Source organism: Enoplosus armatus, chromosome 7, assembly GCF_043641665.1.
Source record: "Enoplosus armatus isolate fEnoArm2 chromosome 7, fEnoArm2.hap1, whole genome shotgun sequence".
Classification (NCBI taxonomy): Eukaryota; Metazoa; Chordata; class Actinopteri; order Centrarchiformes; family Enoplosidae; genus Enoplosus; species Enoplosus armatus.
This window is the reverse complement of record NC_092186.1, coordinates 21,851,027-21,870,988: the sequence shown is the minus strand read 5'-3', so window position 1 is coordinate 21,870,988 and position 19,962 is coordinate 21,851,027. Positions and strand designations below refer to the sequence as shown.

General features: G+C 40.5%; 1 protein-coding gene across 1 annotated transcript; it reads left to right on the top strand.

The window, feature by feature from the left end:
• Positions 1–7,219: 7,219 nt before the first annotated feature.
• Positions 7,220–18,100, top strand: efcab7 (EF-hand calcium binding domain 7). Its single transcript, XM_070908329.1, has 13 exons — positions 7,220–7,349; positions 8,160–8,371; positions 8,533–8,619; positions 9,183–9,405; positions 11,427–11,548; positions 14,044–14,185; positions 14,943–15,052; positions 15,318–15,481; positions 15,842–15,975; positions 16,094–16,242; positions 16,517–16,726; positions 17,682–17,789; positions 17,974–18,100. The coding sequence occupies exons 1-13, from the start codon at positions 7,220–7,222 to the stop codon at positions 18,052–18,054; spliced, it is 1,872 nt and encodes a 623-aa protein (XP_070764430.1). The 3' UTR covers positions 18,055–18,100.
• Positions 18,101–19,962: the final 1,862 nt, after the last annotated feature.

Genomic DNA, 19,962 nt, shown 5'->3' with positions numbered 1-19,962 from the left:
ATACAAATCTTCCCCAACGTGGCCCCATCTATGGCCTGATCAATTTTAACACTGCTGAGCCGTCCCCTTTCCCCTCATTTTGTCATCTCAAAATTCATATTGTATAGGATGTTCTTATGGGAAAAACTGCAATAAAAATATGTTACCACCCTGAAGATGCGCGCAAGTCTGTGCTCGGCTGTTACTAAAAAGCTTCAGCGAAAATAAAATTTGTTTCTGTAGTAAGCAGAACTGTTTAAATGTTATTTATTTTTATGTTCCTAAGAAAATATATTGTGAAGTGCAGCATTGATTTAGAACATAACCATGTCTCGATACGGGTTGGAGGGGCTGAATTTATGAATCCTTTGCACAACTCCTTTAATTGAATTTTCCAAATCTCTCACCACACACAAATAATCAATACCTACTGCTGAGGGAAACTTGCCTCAGAATTATTAGGGCCTTTCTTTTTCAATTTTGTAGTCATCAGCACATACAGACGCTGCGGGTATTTGTAATGCCGCGACTATACCCAGAGGATTTATGCTCGCCCCAAGCCTGATTGCTCACCAAGAGCGACTTCTTTAGAATGCTTACTGAAACTTTTGTTAACCTTAAAGGGGCACTCATAAGCGCTTCTTAATGCTGCACCCTCACGCCGAGGAAAGAAGTAGTTTTAACTATCACGGCGTGAGGCAGAAAATGGGATGACAAGGCAGGGGAAAAGGGGGAGAGGGGAAGAAAGTGGCAGGGAAGAAGACATAGGAGGAGAAGTGGGATTGGAGGATTGGCCGTCAAGGTTTAAATGTCCTTGTGGATTTACTCGGCGGCCTTGGCAGGGTGGAGGCGCCGGAGGCTAGGCTTGGCACCTAAGAGAGGGGAGAGCCTGGGGGAACAGAGTCCGGACATGCAGAAAGGGGCTCTACCTGGTGTGTAATGGCTGCCATGGAAGATTTGTTTTACCATATTTCTGAGTGCAAACAACATACAAGAGTCCAAAAATGTACAATGTTAGCAAACTTTAGACATATTTCTGTGTGACTGACGACATGGAATCACTTTGCTCACTTTATGACTCTCTACTTGTGCAGCTGTTACACCATGTTTTACCATTATACCATTATGAATAGTCTGTGTATTTGCCACAGTCGTGTCTGCACGTCTTGCCTCCCCAACCCAGGTAGTGCAAACCATGAGTACTTTTACACCAGCAACGCACATTTGGATTTGAATGTGAACGGTCTCTAAATATATTTAAATACTGTGACCTTGACCAATGCCATATCAGCATGGCCCAGGTGCATGACTCAGGTAATGGGAGTACTTTGTCTGGTCGCTTGCAGCCAGGTTGTAGCCCCTAAAACATCCTGATTTCGCAGTGTAGTTCTGTAAAGACTTCAGGATGATAGACAGAGTTCTGCTCACACGCATAATTCCCTCAGCCACTCCACCAAGCTTACCTGAATTAAGTAAATGTAAAGCATAATGAGGGTAAGACAATCCAATTTCAAAAGTAGGACACTGGATGTATTGAGTATTGAGCCCCTGAGTAGAAAACAGTTAATTATAATGATCTATAAATCAATCACTACAGGGCACCTCAAGCAAACCTGTGATGTGGTGGGGAAATTAGTCAAATCCATATTAAGTATGTATATAGTAGTGTTTCAATGTAGTAAATCAATATGCCCATAAAAAGACAAAAATACTTTTTAAAGTATATATATAGTTATACACATACTGCAGATATATTGTCCGACAAACTCTTTTTCATTTTCTCTCATGTGAAGATAAGAGAACAACCAGCACAGTATAATCCTGCTGTACGTCCTCATAAAACACTCAGTCCTCCCAGCACATGGACCCAAAGCCTAAAGGCCATAGCAGCGGATCTAAACAAACATTTTACACTAGAACAGAATCATGCTTCAAGATACCATCAACATCATCTGTCTGGATTTCACACTCCCAGCAGATATAGGGCAGAGCTCTTCAGCAGCTTTGACTAACAGTTTGTTTACTTAAAATGTGTGTCTCAATGCACATAGAGGGCCGATTCTTTCCCACAGCTATCTGCCTTGACATTGTGAAGTCTGTTGTTGTAAGGAGGCTTATGCAAAACTGATAAATTTCACAGATCCACCATGTGACAAAAATGTGACATTCCTGTGGTGTGGACCCACAGAGCACCATGTATGTTCAGCTCCCTTACTGGAACTAATTAAAATAATTTCTAACAACCTTATCGGAAAACAAGCTTGCCTCCTGACAATACCCCCTATTAGTTTTAAACAAGTCACCATTGTATGATTGGATCACAAGAATTGCTCCACTGCAGGCGGAATATGTGCCTAAAATAATCAAATTAATTCTCTCCCTAGGAAATCCACTCACTGACTTGTTTGTGTAACTATAACAAAATGTTGTTTTTCTCCAAAGGTCGCAGAGCACACGATTGTCTGAACAACGGAAACAAGCATCCATTGATGCTGGTGATGTTAAATAGCAAAGAAGATGAAGGAGGAAGCAAATCAAATAGTGAAATAGTGGCGGATGTGGATGTCCTTGGGTATGAAACAGCCTTGTGACTACATCTCTGTTCGTGCTCATCTTGAAATCAGCCAAACAATTGGGACAATTTGCCCTATAAAAGACCTACAGATAAGGTCACAATGACAAATGTCTAAATAGAGCCATTTAATGAAGGATGCCATCGAAAGATATTGTGAATAAAAACAGTCTCGATGTGAGCCAAAAGTAGGGATACCTGCCTTATATCCTGCACATAACTTAAGGTGGATATCCACTATAAAATTAACTATTAAAACATTCACGTTGTCCTACAGACCAAAATAAATGTACCCTCTGAGAGAATAGGTGTTGAATTTCTACGCCTCAGACATGTGTGTCAGCTTTCATCTTCAGTAAATCTTGTGATATTGTTGAACACTCAGCTCCACTTGAAGCCACTCGGCGACTAACGTGACACAATCCCAGTAATGTGAAGTAGGTGTGTTTATCTTGGTGCCGTAAAAGCCTAATAGCACATGAATGGTAAACAATAAAAGACTGTTTACCCCAACGTTTGCGTTGGTTTATTACATTTATTACCAGATACATTACATAGACTGTGATGCTGCTTGGGGTCCTTATTCTCTTGACTCTATTCTGGATGCTGAGAAGACACAAATGCCATCACAATTATTTTAAAAGCAGGAACAAATAGTGAGTCTAACCCAAAATTTGTGCTTTTTGATGCCATAACCGCAAACAGAACAGAACAGTCGCTTGTTTTCATGTATTTTACATCCGGCTGGGTCAGTGAAAAATGCAGCAAATAACTCTCATGCAACCTCAGTCTTTCTGACTGACTTTTCATATTCAACAGCGTTTTGTTGCATTTGCATTCTTACTCAGCTCTGTGTGTTTCTTTTGCTCGGTCTGCAGGTCAGTAGAAGATCCAGTGAGGAAACCTCCTTGTTCACTGCTGCCCTCTGCTGACTAATTAAAATACAGGATTAAGGCGATAAAAAGAAAACCACAAAAACCTGAGCAATGCCCAGGAAATAGTGGGCAAAAGAAGAAAAAATAGCTGACGGTATTGGAAATGAATGGACAAAGTTAAAAAAACCAAAAAAAACCCAGCTGTAGTCTGAAAGGAAAAGTCGTGTCAGAAGTGAATATTCAGTACGTAATAAAAACCATCATCTCTCAATCTCAAGATATGATGGAGACAGAGACGTTTCCGCCTATTGTAAAGATTTAAGACCTAAGAAAAAGTCTGTCTCATGCGTATTTCCTCTAGCTCTTTCCTGGCCCTGATGAATGCATCCACGGATTGTTCCAGTTTGGATCGCAAGGAGTCCAATCTTGGTCAAAGCAAAAGAGAGTGAGGTGACAATGGGACCAAGACATGTTCAGATGTCTTCATATTAGAATTCTGACAGTGTGAATAAATGATCGGCTGTAATAGGAAAACCTAAAAGCTTAATCTTAAAAGGACTACACATAACTGCTAATTATTTATCCGAGAATCTTAAATAAAGGGTGCAATCATATTGACTAGTTGTATTATGTATTGATCAGTAACTAGTGATGTAATAGAAGGGGACTGATGGAGCCCGAATGAGCCTCAGGAAGAGATTGACAACCACATGGAAGGGCAGATAATTCAGAAGAATTGTATATCTAAGATACAATCCAAGCCTGTCTATCCCGAAGTTGTGCTACTTTTATTTCAGATTGTTTACTGTTTATGATCTGAACAATTGCCTCTCAGTAAAGGACTGATTTTCTAAAATATCCAGTAAACCATTTATTTATTTAATCACTTATTCATTTTTTTGTAGTGCTTTATTGTACTTAGTGTTCTGTTTTTAGTCTGGCCGTTTGGGGTTCTACTTTTTCCCTGCAAAAAACAAAAAAAAAGTCACATTTATTTTGTAGTTCACAATAAATTAAAACCCCGCTATGCCCCAAATGACCCTAATATGACATAACCAAGTGAGTGTTATGAATGTACTGTAAACCGAGCTCATGTAACGTATTAGTGACAGCACTCTAAAATTAAAAACTAATGCTTGTCTTGATGGATGTGCCAGACACCAAATGTCTGCCTTGGCTAAGGAAATGGTTCTTGTGTTAAGTGACTCTTATACAACTATTTTTAGTGCTATGTAAATCACTGATAATTTGGCCAGTGATGTATCTCCGTCATTCCATGTCTCCTGTCATTAAATTCTGATATGTCATTATGACCATCAGGAAAGTGTGGCAATTGAAATATAGCAACTCATAAAAGGGAGTTCTCCGTAACCCTTTAACTCTATGCTCTACTTTGGGTCTCTGTGTTTTGACAGTTTGCAGTGGGGAAAAAAATAATTTGCAGCCTACAATATAAGTGATGAAAATAATAAAAAAAAAGCTATAAGCTGTGACTTAAGTACATACTTATCCAACATAGTCTGCAGGACTTTTTGTTCATGTGCCTATCGACTAAGCACCGCATCCTGAACCCTTTCATGCATGAATTATGACAGCCTCAGTCAGGATTTTTTTTCCTAAGTGTTTTTATTTCTCTTTAGGCATGAAAAAAAAATGTAACTTCATTTTTTTCAAATGTTCATTTTTCAAAGTTCTTCACATGTCCACTCGGGTGGGCAGCATGGGTTTGAGTTTTCAACTGAAGAAATATGTATTTAACACACCAATGAATAAAATGTAAATTTTAACAATTGTATTACTCCTTAGTTGTTACTTGATGTTACCAAATTTTATTTACCTGCAAGGGTCTCCTACTATAGAAGGATTGGCAAGGTATTCCTGAGCTGCTCAGTGTTTCTGGCCTTCCATTGGCCATCTTGGTTTTGAGACATTTGTGTTGCACTTATAATGGCTGGCCAGTGAGTGGCAGTGTGTGGGATGACGCACTAGCGTCCACTGTGGTGGTTGATGTGCAACTATACCATTAAAATCCATGCATATACAAGAAAACAGCTTTTGAATAGCTGTCCACTGTAGTGACCACTATGCATGAAAGGGTTAATAACACAATCTAGAGTGTATATGCAAGTGACTGTTTTGCTGCTTGGTGGACTGACAAGGGGACAGCATTATTTACCCCACAAGGATTACAATACACACAGTATGACTTCAATTAAAAGTCATAGTCCAAATAGTCCTTAAGAATGTCCTTTTCAGGCAGGACAACAACCCCAGCTCTATAATGTCAAATGCAGTGGCAGAGTATTCACAGACAAAAACAAAGCACATAAAACCACGTTTGAGATGTGTAGCGTGCTTGAGCGTGTGTGCAATCGGTTAAGATATGCAGGTGTTCATTTACTTTTTGGACATGAGACATAGCTCAGTGCCATTTTTAGCAAAGTCAAGGACAACTTTGCACCAACAGCGACATTGCCCTAAATGCATTTGTCCCGCTCCTGTGGATTTGGGACATCTTTTTGTCACATGGCACACTGACATGTCTTCAGAGATCTGCAATGTCATTTGTCAACAACATACTTGCTTGAGAACGTGCAGTCCCGGTCACAGGTGTGCGATTTCTTGCAGGTACTGGTATTTTAGAAGCTGGACGCTGTTCAGGACAGAGAGAAGACAAAAGTCAACAGAAACATGTCTCGACAACTAACCTTTTAGACACTGACAGCCTGAAGGTTACACTTTTAAAACCGTCTTTTACACAGAAATGAGAAAGCGGTATGTTAGCTATAGATGATCCGTAAATTGATTACATTGTCAGTTGTTGTTGTAAGAAGTTATCTCAGACAACTAAACCATTCTTGGTTATTTTAATCTTCAGTGTATTTAAATAGGATTCCAGTGGCAATAGAACCAGCCCATAAAACAATGTAATGTATTTTATATATATGTAACAACAACACCATGCTGCCTCTTATTATCATGATAATACATGAGAGACGGGGTAACTCTCACTGCATTTCCCACTTCAGTTTTAAGGCTGGTACGACATCAATAGCAGCAAAATACTGAACATGATGTTAACAGTAAGTTTGATTATTATATTCTGTGCTGCAAGTCTTCCAGGTGCCATGCAGAGGGAGTATTTCTGATGTAGCTGACTTAGAGTTCAAGTCTTATTAGTTACCACACGCTTCGATTTAGTAATCAATGCGACAGATTAAAAAGATACAGCTAACAATACTCACGGCATTTTAAGGCTGCCTTAGCAGAAGTTTGTTTGTCACAAAAATGTATGAAACTGGCGCCTTTGCTACACTCAAACCGTTCGTGTAAAACATAACCTTTCCTATATATAGTTCCGGATGTCCCCTTATTGCAAAAACGACTTGAACAACGCAACAAACAGTCTGAATTAAAAAAAAAATAAATAAATCCTCAGTTATATTCTAAACATCGCAATATTTCTTTAATCACCAATAAGGGTCGTTTACGGGATTACATTAATTTTTAACCGGAACAGGAACGTAAACGTTTGTTTCTTCAGGGTCGATTTTTGGTGAACACCGACGGGTTTTTTGTTTACCTAGCAACAGACAGCAACGCCGTTTGACAGCTGTCAATGCTAACGCGAATTTGATTCGATAAAATTACGGGTGATTTTAACGGTGTGATGAAAAAAGTAAAAAATAGAATTTAGCTCAAGCTAGCTGCCATATTTGGTTGTCGCCCGGTTCCTAAGCGGGAGAGTGCTAGCTAACGTTAACTGTAACCAGGTCGATCTCTTCTTCCAAAGATGTCTTTTCAAGAGTCACCTCGTCCGTCTGATGAAGAGGAGGCTTTCTACGTGCAGTGCAGAGCCGCATACCTCTCTGTCTTCAGATCGAGTTTGACAAATATCGCTTCGAAACAACAGTTATGTCGTGGTAAGCTAGCTAACTCAAAACTATTAGTTAGCATAAATAACGTTAGCTTGCTTGTTAGACAACTGATTGCGTGCTACGTTTACGTCATGCGTTTTCGGTAGATTGTATTCTCGTGTTATTTCTATAACATATGACATAGCTCAGGTACATGCCGTAGAGATAATTATGTCACATGGAAACAAATCTCAACAACCAGTGTATGATGAATCCTTGGACACCAGCAGTCATGAGGATATACTGGGATATGGGGCATTTTGTTTTTCTCGACTGAGAGCCCTGCAGTTTTAAAGTATAAAACTCAACACGATGTGATATTCCAATAAATTCTATGAGCCCACGGGCTTAGTTGGCCTGTAATTCAGGACCACTCTACAAACGGGATCAGCTGATGACACCCATGCTGTGCAGCTAAACATTGATCCAACCCGCGGAACATCTCGTGGGTGATCCCAAAGTTTCCAGAAATAACAACTATGATAAAACGATGCATCGGCACAGACATTTATTACATTTCTATTTGACAGAATCAAAACATGGAATCTCATGACAGGATCTTTCCTGACCTCTAAAGCTCTTAAGGGGAAATAAAAGGGGAGAGGTGCCTGTTGAGGGGTTAACATTTGTAGGAGTCAGTGGTATAGATGTTACAATGTGCAAAAAATTGTGGGGGGGATTTTATTGTTTTTAATAATGTACATGACATTTAAAAAGTATGTCAGAAAAGCTATTAGAACAGAAAAACAAGTAGCCCTGTTGGTTCATCTGCCTTTGCTACTTGTAGATTCAGTCATTCCTATTTATCCTATTCAGCGCTGCAGCAGGCTGGTAGAAATCCGTCCCATGCAACTCTCAATAAATACTGGACCCCGAGAACATCCAAACTGAACTTTGACGACTTCTGTGAGATTCTCAAGTGTGAGAAGAAAACGGAGGAAACCGAGCTGATGAGAGCCTTCAAAAAGATGGATGTGAACGGTGATGGCTACATCTCACACAGTGAACTGGAGAGGGCCCTTACCTCTGTGAGTCGTGAACCATTTAGTATTGGACTGATCTCCAACCAGTTGTCTACTTAATGTTTCCGATTGATGTTTAAGTTTTGGCTACTGTCATTTTGAGTGAATTGAGTGATGTTGTCAGCCAACTGAAGAAACTACTAAAGAAAATATGTTAAATCTTCCAGAGAGGAGAGAAAATGACCACTGAAGAGGTGAATGCTATTTTCTCGTTAGCTGACATCAACAAAGACGGCAAACTGGACTATGCAGAAGTAAGTTTAGACAAGTATGACTTCTTACTGATCCTGTTACCATTTTGCTGTATATACCACACTTGTCGCGTTATCTTTTGCCTCCAAGCCTGTGAAAACAGTGTATTTTAAATGCATTTGTTTCATCTTTGTGTATCAGCTATTACAACATTTCATCTGATAATCAATAATTAATGCACCAACGTAACGTCAGAACAAAGGCTTCTATCCCAAGCAGTCAGGAGAAAAACTTAAAAACATGACAATTATACCAACAATGGCCGATGAGATTGGATTTGCAGTCTTCCACCCTTATTGTTTACTTAAATAATAGACATTGTTCTGAACTAGTTCAAAAGCACCATAGTAAATTATGTCTCATTTGTTCAAAACGTTTCTCTTTAAAGTTGAATTGAATTCACATAAAACAGAGAAGAACCAGCGACACAAAGTGGCACAGAAAAGTCTGTATTTAGTGTCATATAATTACCTCCATTCGAGATATAAACATTTCTGACCCTCTCCCTTGCCTCAGAACATCCCCATGTATCATCCCCTTACTACTGGTTTCCTGTTGCTGTCAGTTCTGCAGATTGCTTGTGTCTACAGTAGAGCAGTGTCAGATGGCTGTTTTGGAGAGGCTTGAGGCTAATGCCAAGCTGAAGAGACAGAACTTTGGCAGCCAGTCATACAGCCCTCCGAAGAGCTCCGTGTCATCAGCGTCAGCATCATCAGCACAAGCGGCAGCGACTCTCCTTCAGCCTCCAGAAACTGCCCGGGCAGAGTCAGACACGACGCTCAAGAGAGGTACGACATCTGACTTCCCGAGATTTTTCCAACATGAAAGCGATTGCCGCAGAAGTCAAGTATGTCATGTATGTAATCTCTCATCATCATCATTGAGAAAATGTGTAGAGAAGATCTTATCTTATGACTCCAGCACATAATGGCAATTTGTGCGGCACAATCTACAGGTCGCAGAGTAGCAGCCAATGGTGACTGCACACCAAGTATACTTCAGATTCCAATTTATAGTTGCTCACCCACACACACTGCTTGCCCCAATACGCCTCACCGATTAGTTTTGATGAATAAATAATAGCTCTGTTATTGATCAATTTTTCACTCCCCCTGTGACAAATCGCCTCATTAAGACAGGCCATACATCATAATAGCCGCGCAATTAGGGCAGCTTGTTTGGAGGGAGGGGACTGTAAAGCATTGTGATTTTGGGTAATCATTTCTGCCATTAAGAGATTGACAAAAGCTTCATCCACACTGATGAAAAATGCTGCCTTTCGACTGTGGCTCTGGAGTTAGAGCTCTTGCCGAAAAATATGTTTTCATAGCTTAAACAAACAAGTACTGGCATCAAGTCCAGCTTCACCCTTCTGCAGTCATAGATAATGAGCCAGCAGAGTTTGTTTCTGTGAAAGGCAGCACCTTCAGCCAGTTTGAGGTGGATGTAAAAATCCACTTTAAAAACCAGCATGCCGAGGAAAGAGAAGAGCGGAGATCCTGGATGAGCGAGCCGGGGACAGGCCCACGGTGGGAAGATAGATGGGGTTGATTTAAGTGGTCAGTCCATGTTCATGTTATTGATTCGGAGGATTCCACCACTTCTCACTGGGGAGATGATGAGGGATTAGACGGTGGTCGAGGGGAGGGCCCAGTCGACCACCACTGCAAAAACAAATGAGCTCCCACATAGTTGTCTGGATTATCACATTATTGTGCCTCTCCCACGTATTGATTTACACCCGCTACATTTTAACAAGACTCTTGACGCGAGAGGCGGCGTGATCGCGCATGTTGAATGGGTTATTCTTGGAGCTCAAAAACAGTTTTGACTGCTCATTTGGGCCTACATTTGTCAGTATAAACCTGTGCTACCCTGAGAAATATGTTATATACTGTATGGGACATGGGTTGGCTAATTATCTTACAAATAATTGATGAGATACAGATTAATTATGTATCAGGTGTTATGTGTCTAACGTGTTTTGGCGAACAGTTAGACCCATTGATGAACTGGCATGGCCTCTCTCCAATAATTGGTCAATTTAGTTCAAGTCTTGCAGTTTTCCAGCACCAGGAAAGCACAAGTGCTGAAACAACAGTGGCTGTAAACTCACATTCAGTTTAAACCCACATTGGGGCTTTTGTTAGGCCACGTTTCAGTGCATCTTTGTCCACATTCACACAACGGCTACAATTTGGTCCTCCAGATTAAAATACTGCCATCAATACAGAATGGATCCATGACAAATACCATGACAGCGGGTCTATTTATTTCTCTGCCACGGTAATTTGCTTGTAAGCCTATCACATTACTTCGCATCTTGATTTCCCAGCCTTGGAAACAATCAGACCCCTCATTAGTGAATTGATATTTTCTGGCTCCAATTAGTGTTCGAGGGAAAAAGTTGTGCGAGATAATGGATCCGAGAGGGTGCTGTTATGCCATTTGTGATTTAAAATGCCTCCATAATTAATTAAAAGCGAGTTGAACTTGAGATCACACTTTCTCAGAACCCCAATGCACAGTAACCGTCTCCGCTTGAACTTGGGGACGGACTTCTGAGAAGATGGAGTGCAGTGTCAATTACGTTGTGCACCTCATCTCTCTTTTGAGAGTGTGTTTACTGTTTGGAGTGGGGAGGGCTGTACTTAATCTGTCAGTCAATTGAGCTTTCTGCTCTGTTGCGGCAATGTTATGACTTGTTTAATTTATAATACATTTGGATGTATTTTTTTATTTATTTTTTTTAGCATATGAGTTTTTGTGTTAGCGTTCATCAATGCAAGTTTTTATGTTTGTGTCTCAGACGGCCGATCATCCTCCCGTCCTTCTTCCGCTCGCAGCAGACGGTCGTCCCTGTCGAACCCCATCACTATGACATCCAGCAGCACAAAGGCCAGCAGAACACCAGAGCCCTCAGGCTTACAGGTAACCCCCTATATAGTCATAATGACTTTAGAGCTGCAACTAATGATTATCTTCATCATCTGTCAATTATTTTTCAAGTTAATTGATTAATCATTCAGATTATAACATATCTAAAAAAAACATCCGATCAACACTCCAGAAACCAAAGACATTCAATTTATGATGATATAAAACAGATAAAAACAGCAAATCTTCACATTTGAAACGCTGGAACCAGAAGACGTTTTGCATTTTTGCTTGATTAAACAACTACAATGATTAATTGTCCATAAAAATATATTATTTTATATATAAGAATATAAGATATAAGAATATCCAAACAGGTGTATCGATATGGACCCAATTTATATTTTTGTGCTCATTTTTTTCAGTCACCCTTGAAAGACGCAAGTTTGAAAAACGTATACGAAACAAAATAATAACATAAGCAGAGTTGTGAAATCATAAGTCATTTAATTAGTCTGTTCCTGTCTACTAATGTTTATAAATTACATTTGATGACAGTAAATTTAATTTAATACAGTAATTTAAAGTATAACTCATCCACTACATGGTTTGCACTATATGCTTATTATCCTCTATAAGTCTGGAAGATGAACTGTGTGCACCACCACTGACAAAACCTGGAAATCTTAGTGTGTGAGACTCCATGATAACAAGGGCCTTGCAGCCCCACTGCTCTCCCAGTGTCACATTTAACCAGTGTTTTTGATGGGCGAATTTAGCCCAGGGTGGATAGATATACACTGTATTGATCCCACGCTCTTTGTTTTCACTCTTTTTGGCTTAACCTCAGCTGGTTTGCTTTGCAGCAAGGAAAATAAATAAATAAAAATAACAGCCCCCTGCTCCATCTCTCAGGTCCAAGCACTGTGTTGAGATTGGAAAGGGCCAGACATCATCGAGGTAACAGAATGTGTGTCCAGAGATTACCTCCGAGGGAAGTTCTGCCCGCTATATTGGCTGCTATATTGCCACAGGCTGATAATTGGGAGGTGGTGGGTGGAGGGTAGGCTGTGTTTTTGTAGCAATGTGTGTGTGTGTGTGTGTGTGTGTGTGTGTGTGCCTTATGGGATGCAAATGTGGTGCATGTGTGAATACAAACATAACCAGAAAGGATTACTCTCAGGATTTGTTTTTATGTATAGGTTATAATTATTAGAATCATAAGATAAAGTAATGGTTTAAATGTGTGTGTGTGTGTGTGTGTGTGTGTGTGTGTGTGTGTGTGTGTGTGTGTGTGTGTGTGTGAGAGAGAGATTGTGTTTGTGGCTGGTTTGGTGTCCCGCGACCCTCCACGTAGCAGTAAATCAGACCTGTGGCCAGAGCAGGTGACAGCGCCTGTATTAGTCTGCAGGCTGACCCTCTCTCTATGGGGGCATTCATTCTGATGTCTTTAAGCAGTGGGTGGGTGCCCATGGCAATTTCCCTCATTTAATATTGTCTGGACAAACCACTGAAGTGTTATGGTTTGATCTTTTATGCCTCTCACAGCCCAAGATAAATACTTTGAGAAAATGGTTTTTCTCTAAAGGAGTGACATGCTCCGTCTTTATGGTACTTTCTTTGTTTAACTTGGTGATTTATTTGTCCACTAAAAGGATATATAGCCTATTCCAGACTCGCTCGGCCCTCGTTGTCCTCTTACTGTGTGTCCACACCAACTGTGTTTTCATTTAATGTGTCTCCAATGAGTGGAAGGAAAACTTCCTTGTTTTGATGTTCCTGTTCAATTTCAAATTATTACCTCATTTCAGTGGTGCTGCCAGACACAGGAACAACAGGATTTCAAAATGAGAGAAATATTAGGATTCATAAATATTGCCAAAGTAGCCTCTTGATAGTTTTGAATGACCGCTGGCCCAAGATTGAAAAGGCTGTATTTATCAAAGTTAAATGGACTCCAATTTGCCATATCAGGTCCTAAAGGGAGATTTACCTCAGCCTGCAGCAGACACACAGTGTAACACTCCTGCCCTCCTCTGGACCAGCGCGAGTATAATATAAGTGTTTACAAGCAGCCGGGCTGACATAAACTGTGTAATAATGAGTGTACCCCCTGAAGGTTGGAGTGGTAATTATCACAATGGCAGTTACTGTTAATCAAGTGAGCAACCTCACCGTTATGATTGACTGCTTAATTCACTTTTTCATGCCAAAATATACGTCCTCTATCACAAGATCAATCCCCCTTTTAATAGGAACTGCAAATTAGTTTTGGTTTCTGTTGAATGAATAAATGCATTTTGTTGTCAAGCCGCAAAACACTGTGTTGGGATTGTGTCCGGATCTAAAGACACATAACTATATTATATTATATATATATATATATATAAATATATTAGGATACACATAACATGGGCTTAAAATAGCAAACAACTGGGTCTGATAAAGCTTGGGAATCACCCTTTTTCTGGTTTATTAGACACACTGTACCAGTTATTTATTAATGTGGTGGGACTGTCGTTAAGCAGAGATGTTATTCATTTTTCCAGGAGTGGCATCACAGTTATGTGAGGGGCTGTTTCTTCTTGGAGGATGATGGGAGTATCAGCTCTCTGCAGTGCCAGCTCCACATCCCCCAGACATCCAACGTTTACCTCACCATCCAGCCACTCAGTCTCAGCCACAGACCTGGTACTGGCACTGTTTTATATTACGCATAAACAAAAATCATAAAAAATAAAATTTAAAAAGTGATAACCCTCTTGGCCATACGGGCGTTATATTTTGCTCCCCTGATTAGGGAGGTCAGGAACAAGGCAGCACTCCTGGAGCTGGTAGGAATTCAGAACTCAGTCCCTCAGGATTCATTACTTGGAAGTCCCATATTTCAATTTCTTGTTGGACTGCTTCCTGCACCATCACTTCTTCAATGTTTTTAGTGGCATACAATATAGTTGCACAGTTTTAAAGATGCTTTTTGTGACATCGTAACATAAATAAAGCATCGGCCCAATAATTTTCAGATTATGAATCATAAACAGAAAGATCACAGAGAAGACCGACTCCCTTTATTGGCCTCCGCACTGTATTTTACATTGCGTGGCAGCACGTCAGATTTAGTAGGAAATGTGCTAGATTGTGTTCCAGCTCAGAGCACGATAATTTATGACAAGAAGAGGGTGCACCTCAGTTCATAAAATTGGAGCCCGCAATAGCCAATAGTGTATATGTATATGTATAGTACACGTGTTTTAGCAAAGGCAAAGATAAATGTTGAAAATAGCTTGTAAAGTCTCAGAAAAGACTACATAAGCCTGGTTATAGTAAGCTTATATTTGTATTATATGGTAGTTTTGTATTGAATATGTGGTTCTGTTTGTTTCTTTTTTCTTTTGGACAACATGTTATATAATAATAATCTATACAAAAGCCTGGTGTCACTTTTCAGACAAGCCCTCTTCGTGGACGACAGTGGACACAGCTCTTTTTGTCATGTCAGCCGGTGAAAGCAAAGAGGACTCAACTTTAGTGTGTTTCACCGAGTCAAAAGACAAAGAAGTATGTTTGTGTGTGTTGAGGCATGTACATGTGCTGTAACATGTGTTCACATTCCGTTGAAATGTTTCATCATTCCCAATGATGCTTAATTTAAAAACGTTGTGCCCGAAGCATTTACCCATGAATGCCGGACGAAAATGTTGGTATGTTTGTCGGCCAACGGCAGTAGCCATTTTTGATACCATGGAGTTGAAACTTGACTGTGCTACATTCCAGGATATGCTCAGTGTTTTTAACTCGCTTTGCTTCTCCTTTGTTCCTACAGAAGTATGTTTGGAAAGGAGAGTTGAATGCAGGGACTTACTACCTGCTTCCCTTCACTAGTGGCTGCAAGCTAAAGAAGAGGAGCAAAAAGAGCCTTTCTAATAAACCTGTAGAGCTCGTCTACAGGACTGACAGTGGAGAGCTAGACCTCACCAGGGAGCTCAGGTGTGTGTGTGTGTGTGTGTGTGTGTGTGTGCATGTGTGTATGTGTGCATTTGCCTCCTTCATTCCACCATCAGTTGTATAAACACACACCACATAGCAAAGTTTGATTTGGCTAATGACCAAAAATAGTCATTGGCCGGGTTTCAGATTAGAAAAATGGCACAGTTTAGTCTGAGATTTGAAGCACCCCTGTGGATCCAGGCCTAGAACGGAGTCTGGGCTGGTTTGATCGCTCTGTTGCCACCACAGCACTTGAATGGATGGATACATGAGTGGAGGTTTGAACAGATGAATGAATTGAGGCTGTCTGGGCTCGAGTCCTGCATGCCATTTCTCTGTGTTGCTCCCTTTGTGCCACAGGGAGGTGCTGTCTGACATCTTTGAGGTGATCGACATGGATGGAAACGGTTTGCTCAGTCTGGAAGAGTACAATTTCTTTGAGTTAAGGACCAGTGGAGAGAAATGCGACAAGGACGCCTGGGCGGTCTGCAAAGGTAATCATTCTCATTATGGCACTGATGCACAGCATGGCCAGTGTCATGTGAAATTAATAAAATGTAATATAAAGGGGAGGGGTCCATCATGGCTCTTAGTATTGTTGTCGGCTTGCAGAGAACTTTGATATGAGAAAGAACCAGCTGACACGGCAGGGCTTCATGGAGCTGAACCTGATGGAGGCCACAGAGAAAGATGGAGACCCTGCAGACCTGTGGGTCACCCTGGAAGCCATGGGCTACAACCGAATCCTTGAGCTAGTAGAGGTAAGTGTACACATCAAAACAACCTCATGTAGTCTCACAGATTTCAATCGGTCCTAACATGCTGTAATGTAGGGCTTGCATTTGACACGTGATAAGAAAATATATTCCAACTTTCAATAAGCCATTCTACACAACCAGCTACTGACTCGATTCCTGAATTCCTGTTACTGTTCCTCTTGATTTCCATGACCAGAGTGTAAGTGATACTAGCACAAGCACTCGATATCTCACTTGAATCATACTAATTTAATTCCTCTACCTACCACTCTGTCAGGCTTGTCCATTCCAGATAGATGTGCACTGTGAAGGCACTCAGCCATCCATCCAGCCACTCAGCATGGACTCAGGGCCCAAGCTTCTGAACCAGGCCCTCCAGAAGTCCGTCACAGCCAGGACGGGGGCCAAAGCACTGAGGGGACAAGACAACGTCTTCATCTACACCTACAGAGGAGAACACAGGATCTCCTCCCTCATAGCCAACAAGGTAGACAACAGACATTGTGTGGGAGTGATTATCTGAGTTTAACTCTGAAATGAAGATATCCAAAATGTGACACAAGGACATACAGTGTGATAGAGGAGGCGTCAGTGAATGTTCCTGCATCAGTGTGATTGTCAAATTGCCATGAATCCTACTGACCACTAGGGGGACGGTAGTCCAACTTCGTATGAGTGACCGAGTGAAGACTGTAAGTGAACAATCAATTTTATAATTCATGAGGTGCTTTTCATCAAAAAAATGAAAGAAATGACAGAAAGAAGTATCAATGTTTACCAACTGTAAAGGAGTATTACTCAAAGCACAGAGCATCACAGTGTTTGTGCATTAGAGAGTAAGTCTGTATACAGTATCTGGTAATGGTAACACTTTTGATTGCACCCTAGCATATAGTTGCAGAAACCATTCACCGTGTTTGTAATTGATATGCAACCATCGTATTGATCCTCATAGCAACAGGAGCTACTGAGAAAGAATGACCTGGTGGTACAAAGGAACTGCTGAACAGGCGAAGTGGTTAAATTTGTATGCAGTTCACCTCGTCTTCATGAGAGTTTACCCATTGCCTTACAATTCAACTACAAGGGCACTCGCAACTTCTTGAGGGTTCATGAGTGGGGTGTCGTACTGTCTGGCAAACACATCCCGTACCCACACATCCAAACACACCAAAACAGTTTGGTACATGGAGATTACATTTTTTTTCTTTGAATAACATGAGGTTATCTGATCATTTATAGTTTCATATTGATAAAGCACATGAATCCCATTTTTTATGGGTAAAAAGAAAAACAGGCTGTTGTATTAGACTATAGACTCTTAATTATGTATCTACAGCATTTGTCTGTTTGTTTAGCTGTTGCAGTCGATTTCTGCATATTCTGTGATTTTAAGTAATGGAAGCTGATTAGAGAAATGACCAGTACCCTTTGTGCTGCAGACCAACCAGAAAATGACTGTCCACGTGAACAATGAGCAGAGCAGGAACTGCTGCAGCAGCAGAGGCATGAGTGTGTTTGCTGTCGAGGTGCCAGCCAGGACAAAGATGGTACGAAGTCTCCCTGAGAATTATGACAACAAACCATTCTACTACATTTAAATGTACAATTAAATTGTTCATTCTTACTAAAAAAAAAGAATACTTCTATTGTAATTGATATGATGGTACAATGGACTGGAATAACTACATGGTGCTTTGGATACTAATACAAAGAAGTGTGTCCTGTCTCCAGGTGTGCCAACACGTCCTGCCCATCAATGAGAGACAGGACTGGACCTACAACTGCACGGAGACCATATTACCCTGCACGTAAAGAATTCAACGCTCAGCTATGCTAGTGATACAGGAAGGTGATGGACAAAGACTTCTCATAAACCAGTGGTTTAAAATAGAATACATAATGAATAGAAATTGTTCTAAATCCACTTAAAAGTGGTCTTACTGGTCTGGTCACAGACACAGTAAGGAGGGGATAGGGCAGGTACATGCAGAACACTTGATGGGATAATACAGTAAAGGCTGTGTTACATGCAGTTCCTAACCGTGTCCCAGTGGCAGTCCTTTATCAAAGTCTTTAAGAATGTCTGCTGTTCCCTCCATGTTTAACAGATATTAGTCCTCCAACCAGTTACCTACTGCGCTCTTCCCGGTTCATCAAGATTATTTTGCTGAGAGACATCCCAGCATGAAAAGACGGTTTGTAGGAAACGAGTGAACCGCTTCAAATTTCTGGGCCAGCAAACGTAGTTCAGGACAAACCGGAAAATTAGCATGTGGACCAACAAAGTTCACTTCTGGGCATTCCCACAATAGATATAACAAAGAACCCCTGTTCCCATAACCCAGGCCAACACCAGCTAGGGTTATTGTCCTCAGTTTTTGGAAAGTCTTGTCGGGGTATCGGAGATGATCCCTGCAGTCATTAAGTACAGCTGATAATGGCTGTTTGTTGTGCCCTTGTATGTGTGACGTGTTTCGGTTAATTTTCAAAATTCCCTTAACAATAATTAACATTTTGAATGTATACAATGCATAGATCAAGGATTAAATTGCCAACATGACATTCAGAATATATCCTTTAAATGGCGACTTTTGTCATGGTTTGACATTGACAGTAGATTTAATCATTTTCAGTCAAATAAATATCTCTTTTGCTTTGAAAAACATTATTACATTGTTTATCACTTTTCCTTGTGTAGATGTAAATATTATTATTGTAATATTTCCATCACAGATTTTCCTTAACTGATATCTCTTTGGTTTACGCTTTTGAACGCAACCCTTCATTATGCATCACCACATCAACATCTTGTTTCAACAGGAAATGCATAAAATAAAAGTCCCTGTGATCAGGCAGCTTCACAGTGTTTGAATTGCCTTCCCTGGGAAGTCACCACAGTAGATTTGTATCCATTGCATCATGGGAAATCTGGATTGAACATCCAGTTGGTATAATTTGCCACAATGACAACTGAGAATCAAAAGTGAACATTTCTTAGACATTTAGATGACAAATAACAAGTAACAGTTGCTTCAGAAGTACTTCAATACTGCCCTACTGGGCATGTAAAGAAGAGCCCAAAGCTGGCCCTAACATGTAGTTAGGACTTGCTTCACCTTAGGACATCTAAAGAAACCTTTTCACCAAATTTAGCCTGTTCTTAACCAAGACGTCGTTTGACCTGTTAATCGCCAAATCAGTGCTCATTTCTTTTTACATTTAAATGAAGGATTGTACCTTCTTGTTCTTGTGTTTACAGTCTGTTTCAGCCTGAAATCTGTGTTACTGTGTAGCCATTGGTCCCCACTCTCCTTACTGTTAATACAGTATGTTGTTGCTGTGGGGATTTTGTGTTGGCAATGAAATGCATTCCTTTGCATTGCGCTCAGGTCGAAACTTTATTTGCCCTTGGCCTTTCTAGTTGAGAACAGTCTTGACCCCCTATTTATATCTCTCAGGCCATTATTTGCCCTTTGACTTTCACTGCTGAAACAGTAGAGCCAGCTCACTAAATGTCACATGGCATATGAGATGTATTTAATGTCCTGAGCCCCTGTCTGCTGTTCCTTTCCCAACACAGAGGTTCAGTAACAGTTGACTGCTCAGGACAGTCGGGCTTCACGGGTTGTGAGCCAATTTGAATATCTACTTTGTGAGACTCATCCTGCATTTAAAATCATTATGAATGTGTTTTAATAAACGCTGTAATTTTGTTTTAGA

What these genes read in the sequence shown, in the direction of transcription:
- efcab7 (XM_070908329.1), top strand. Translation starts at nt 7,220, where the DNA reads ATGTCTTTTCAAGAGTCACCTCGTCCGTCTGATGAAGAGGAGGCTTTC. An exon ending in AGACACGACGCTCAAGAGAG is followed by an intron (nt 9,406 to 11,426) that starts GTACGACATCTG and finishes TTTGTGTCTCAG; the next exon opens with ACGGCCGATCATCCTCCCGT. An exon ending in CCGAGTCAAAAGACAAAGAA is followed by an intron (nt 15,053 to 15,317) that starts GTATGTTTGTGT and finishes TTGTTCCTACAG; the next exon opens with AAGTATGTTTGGAAAGGAGA.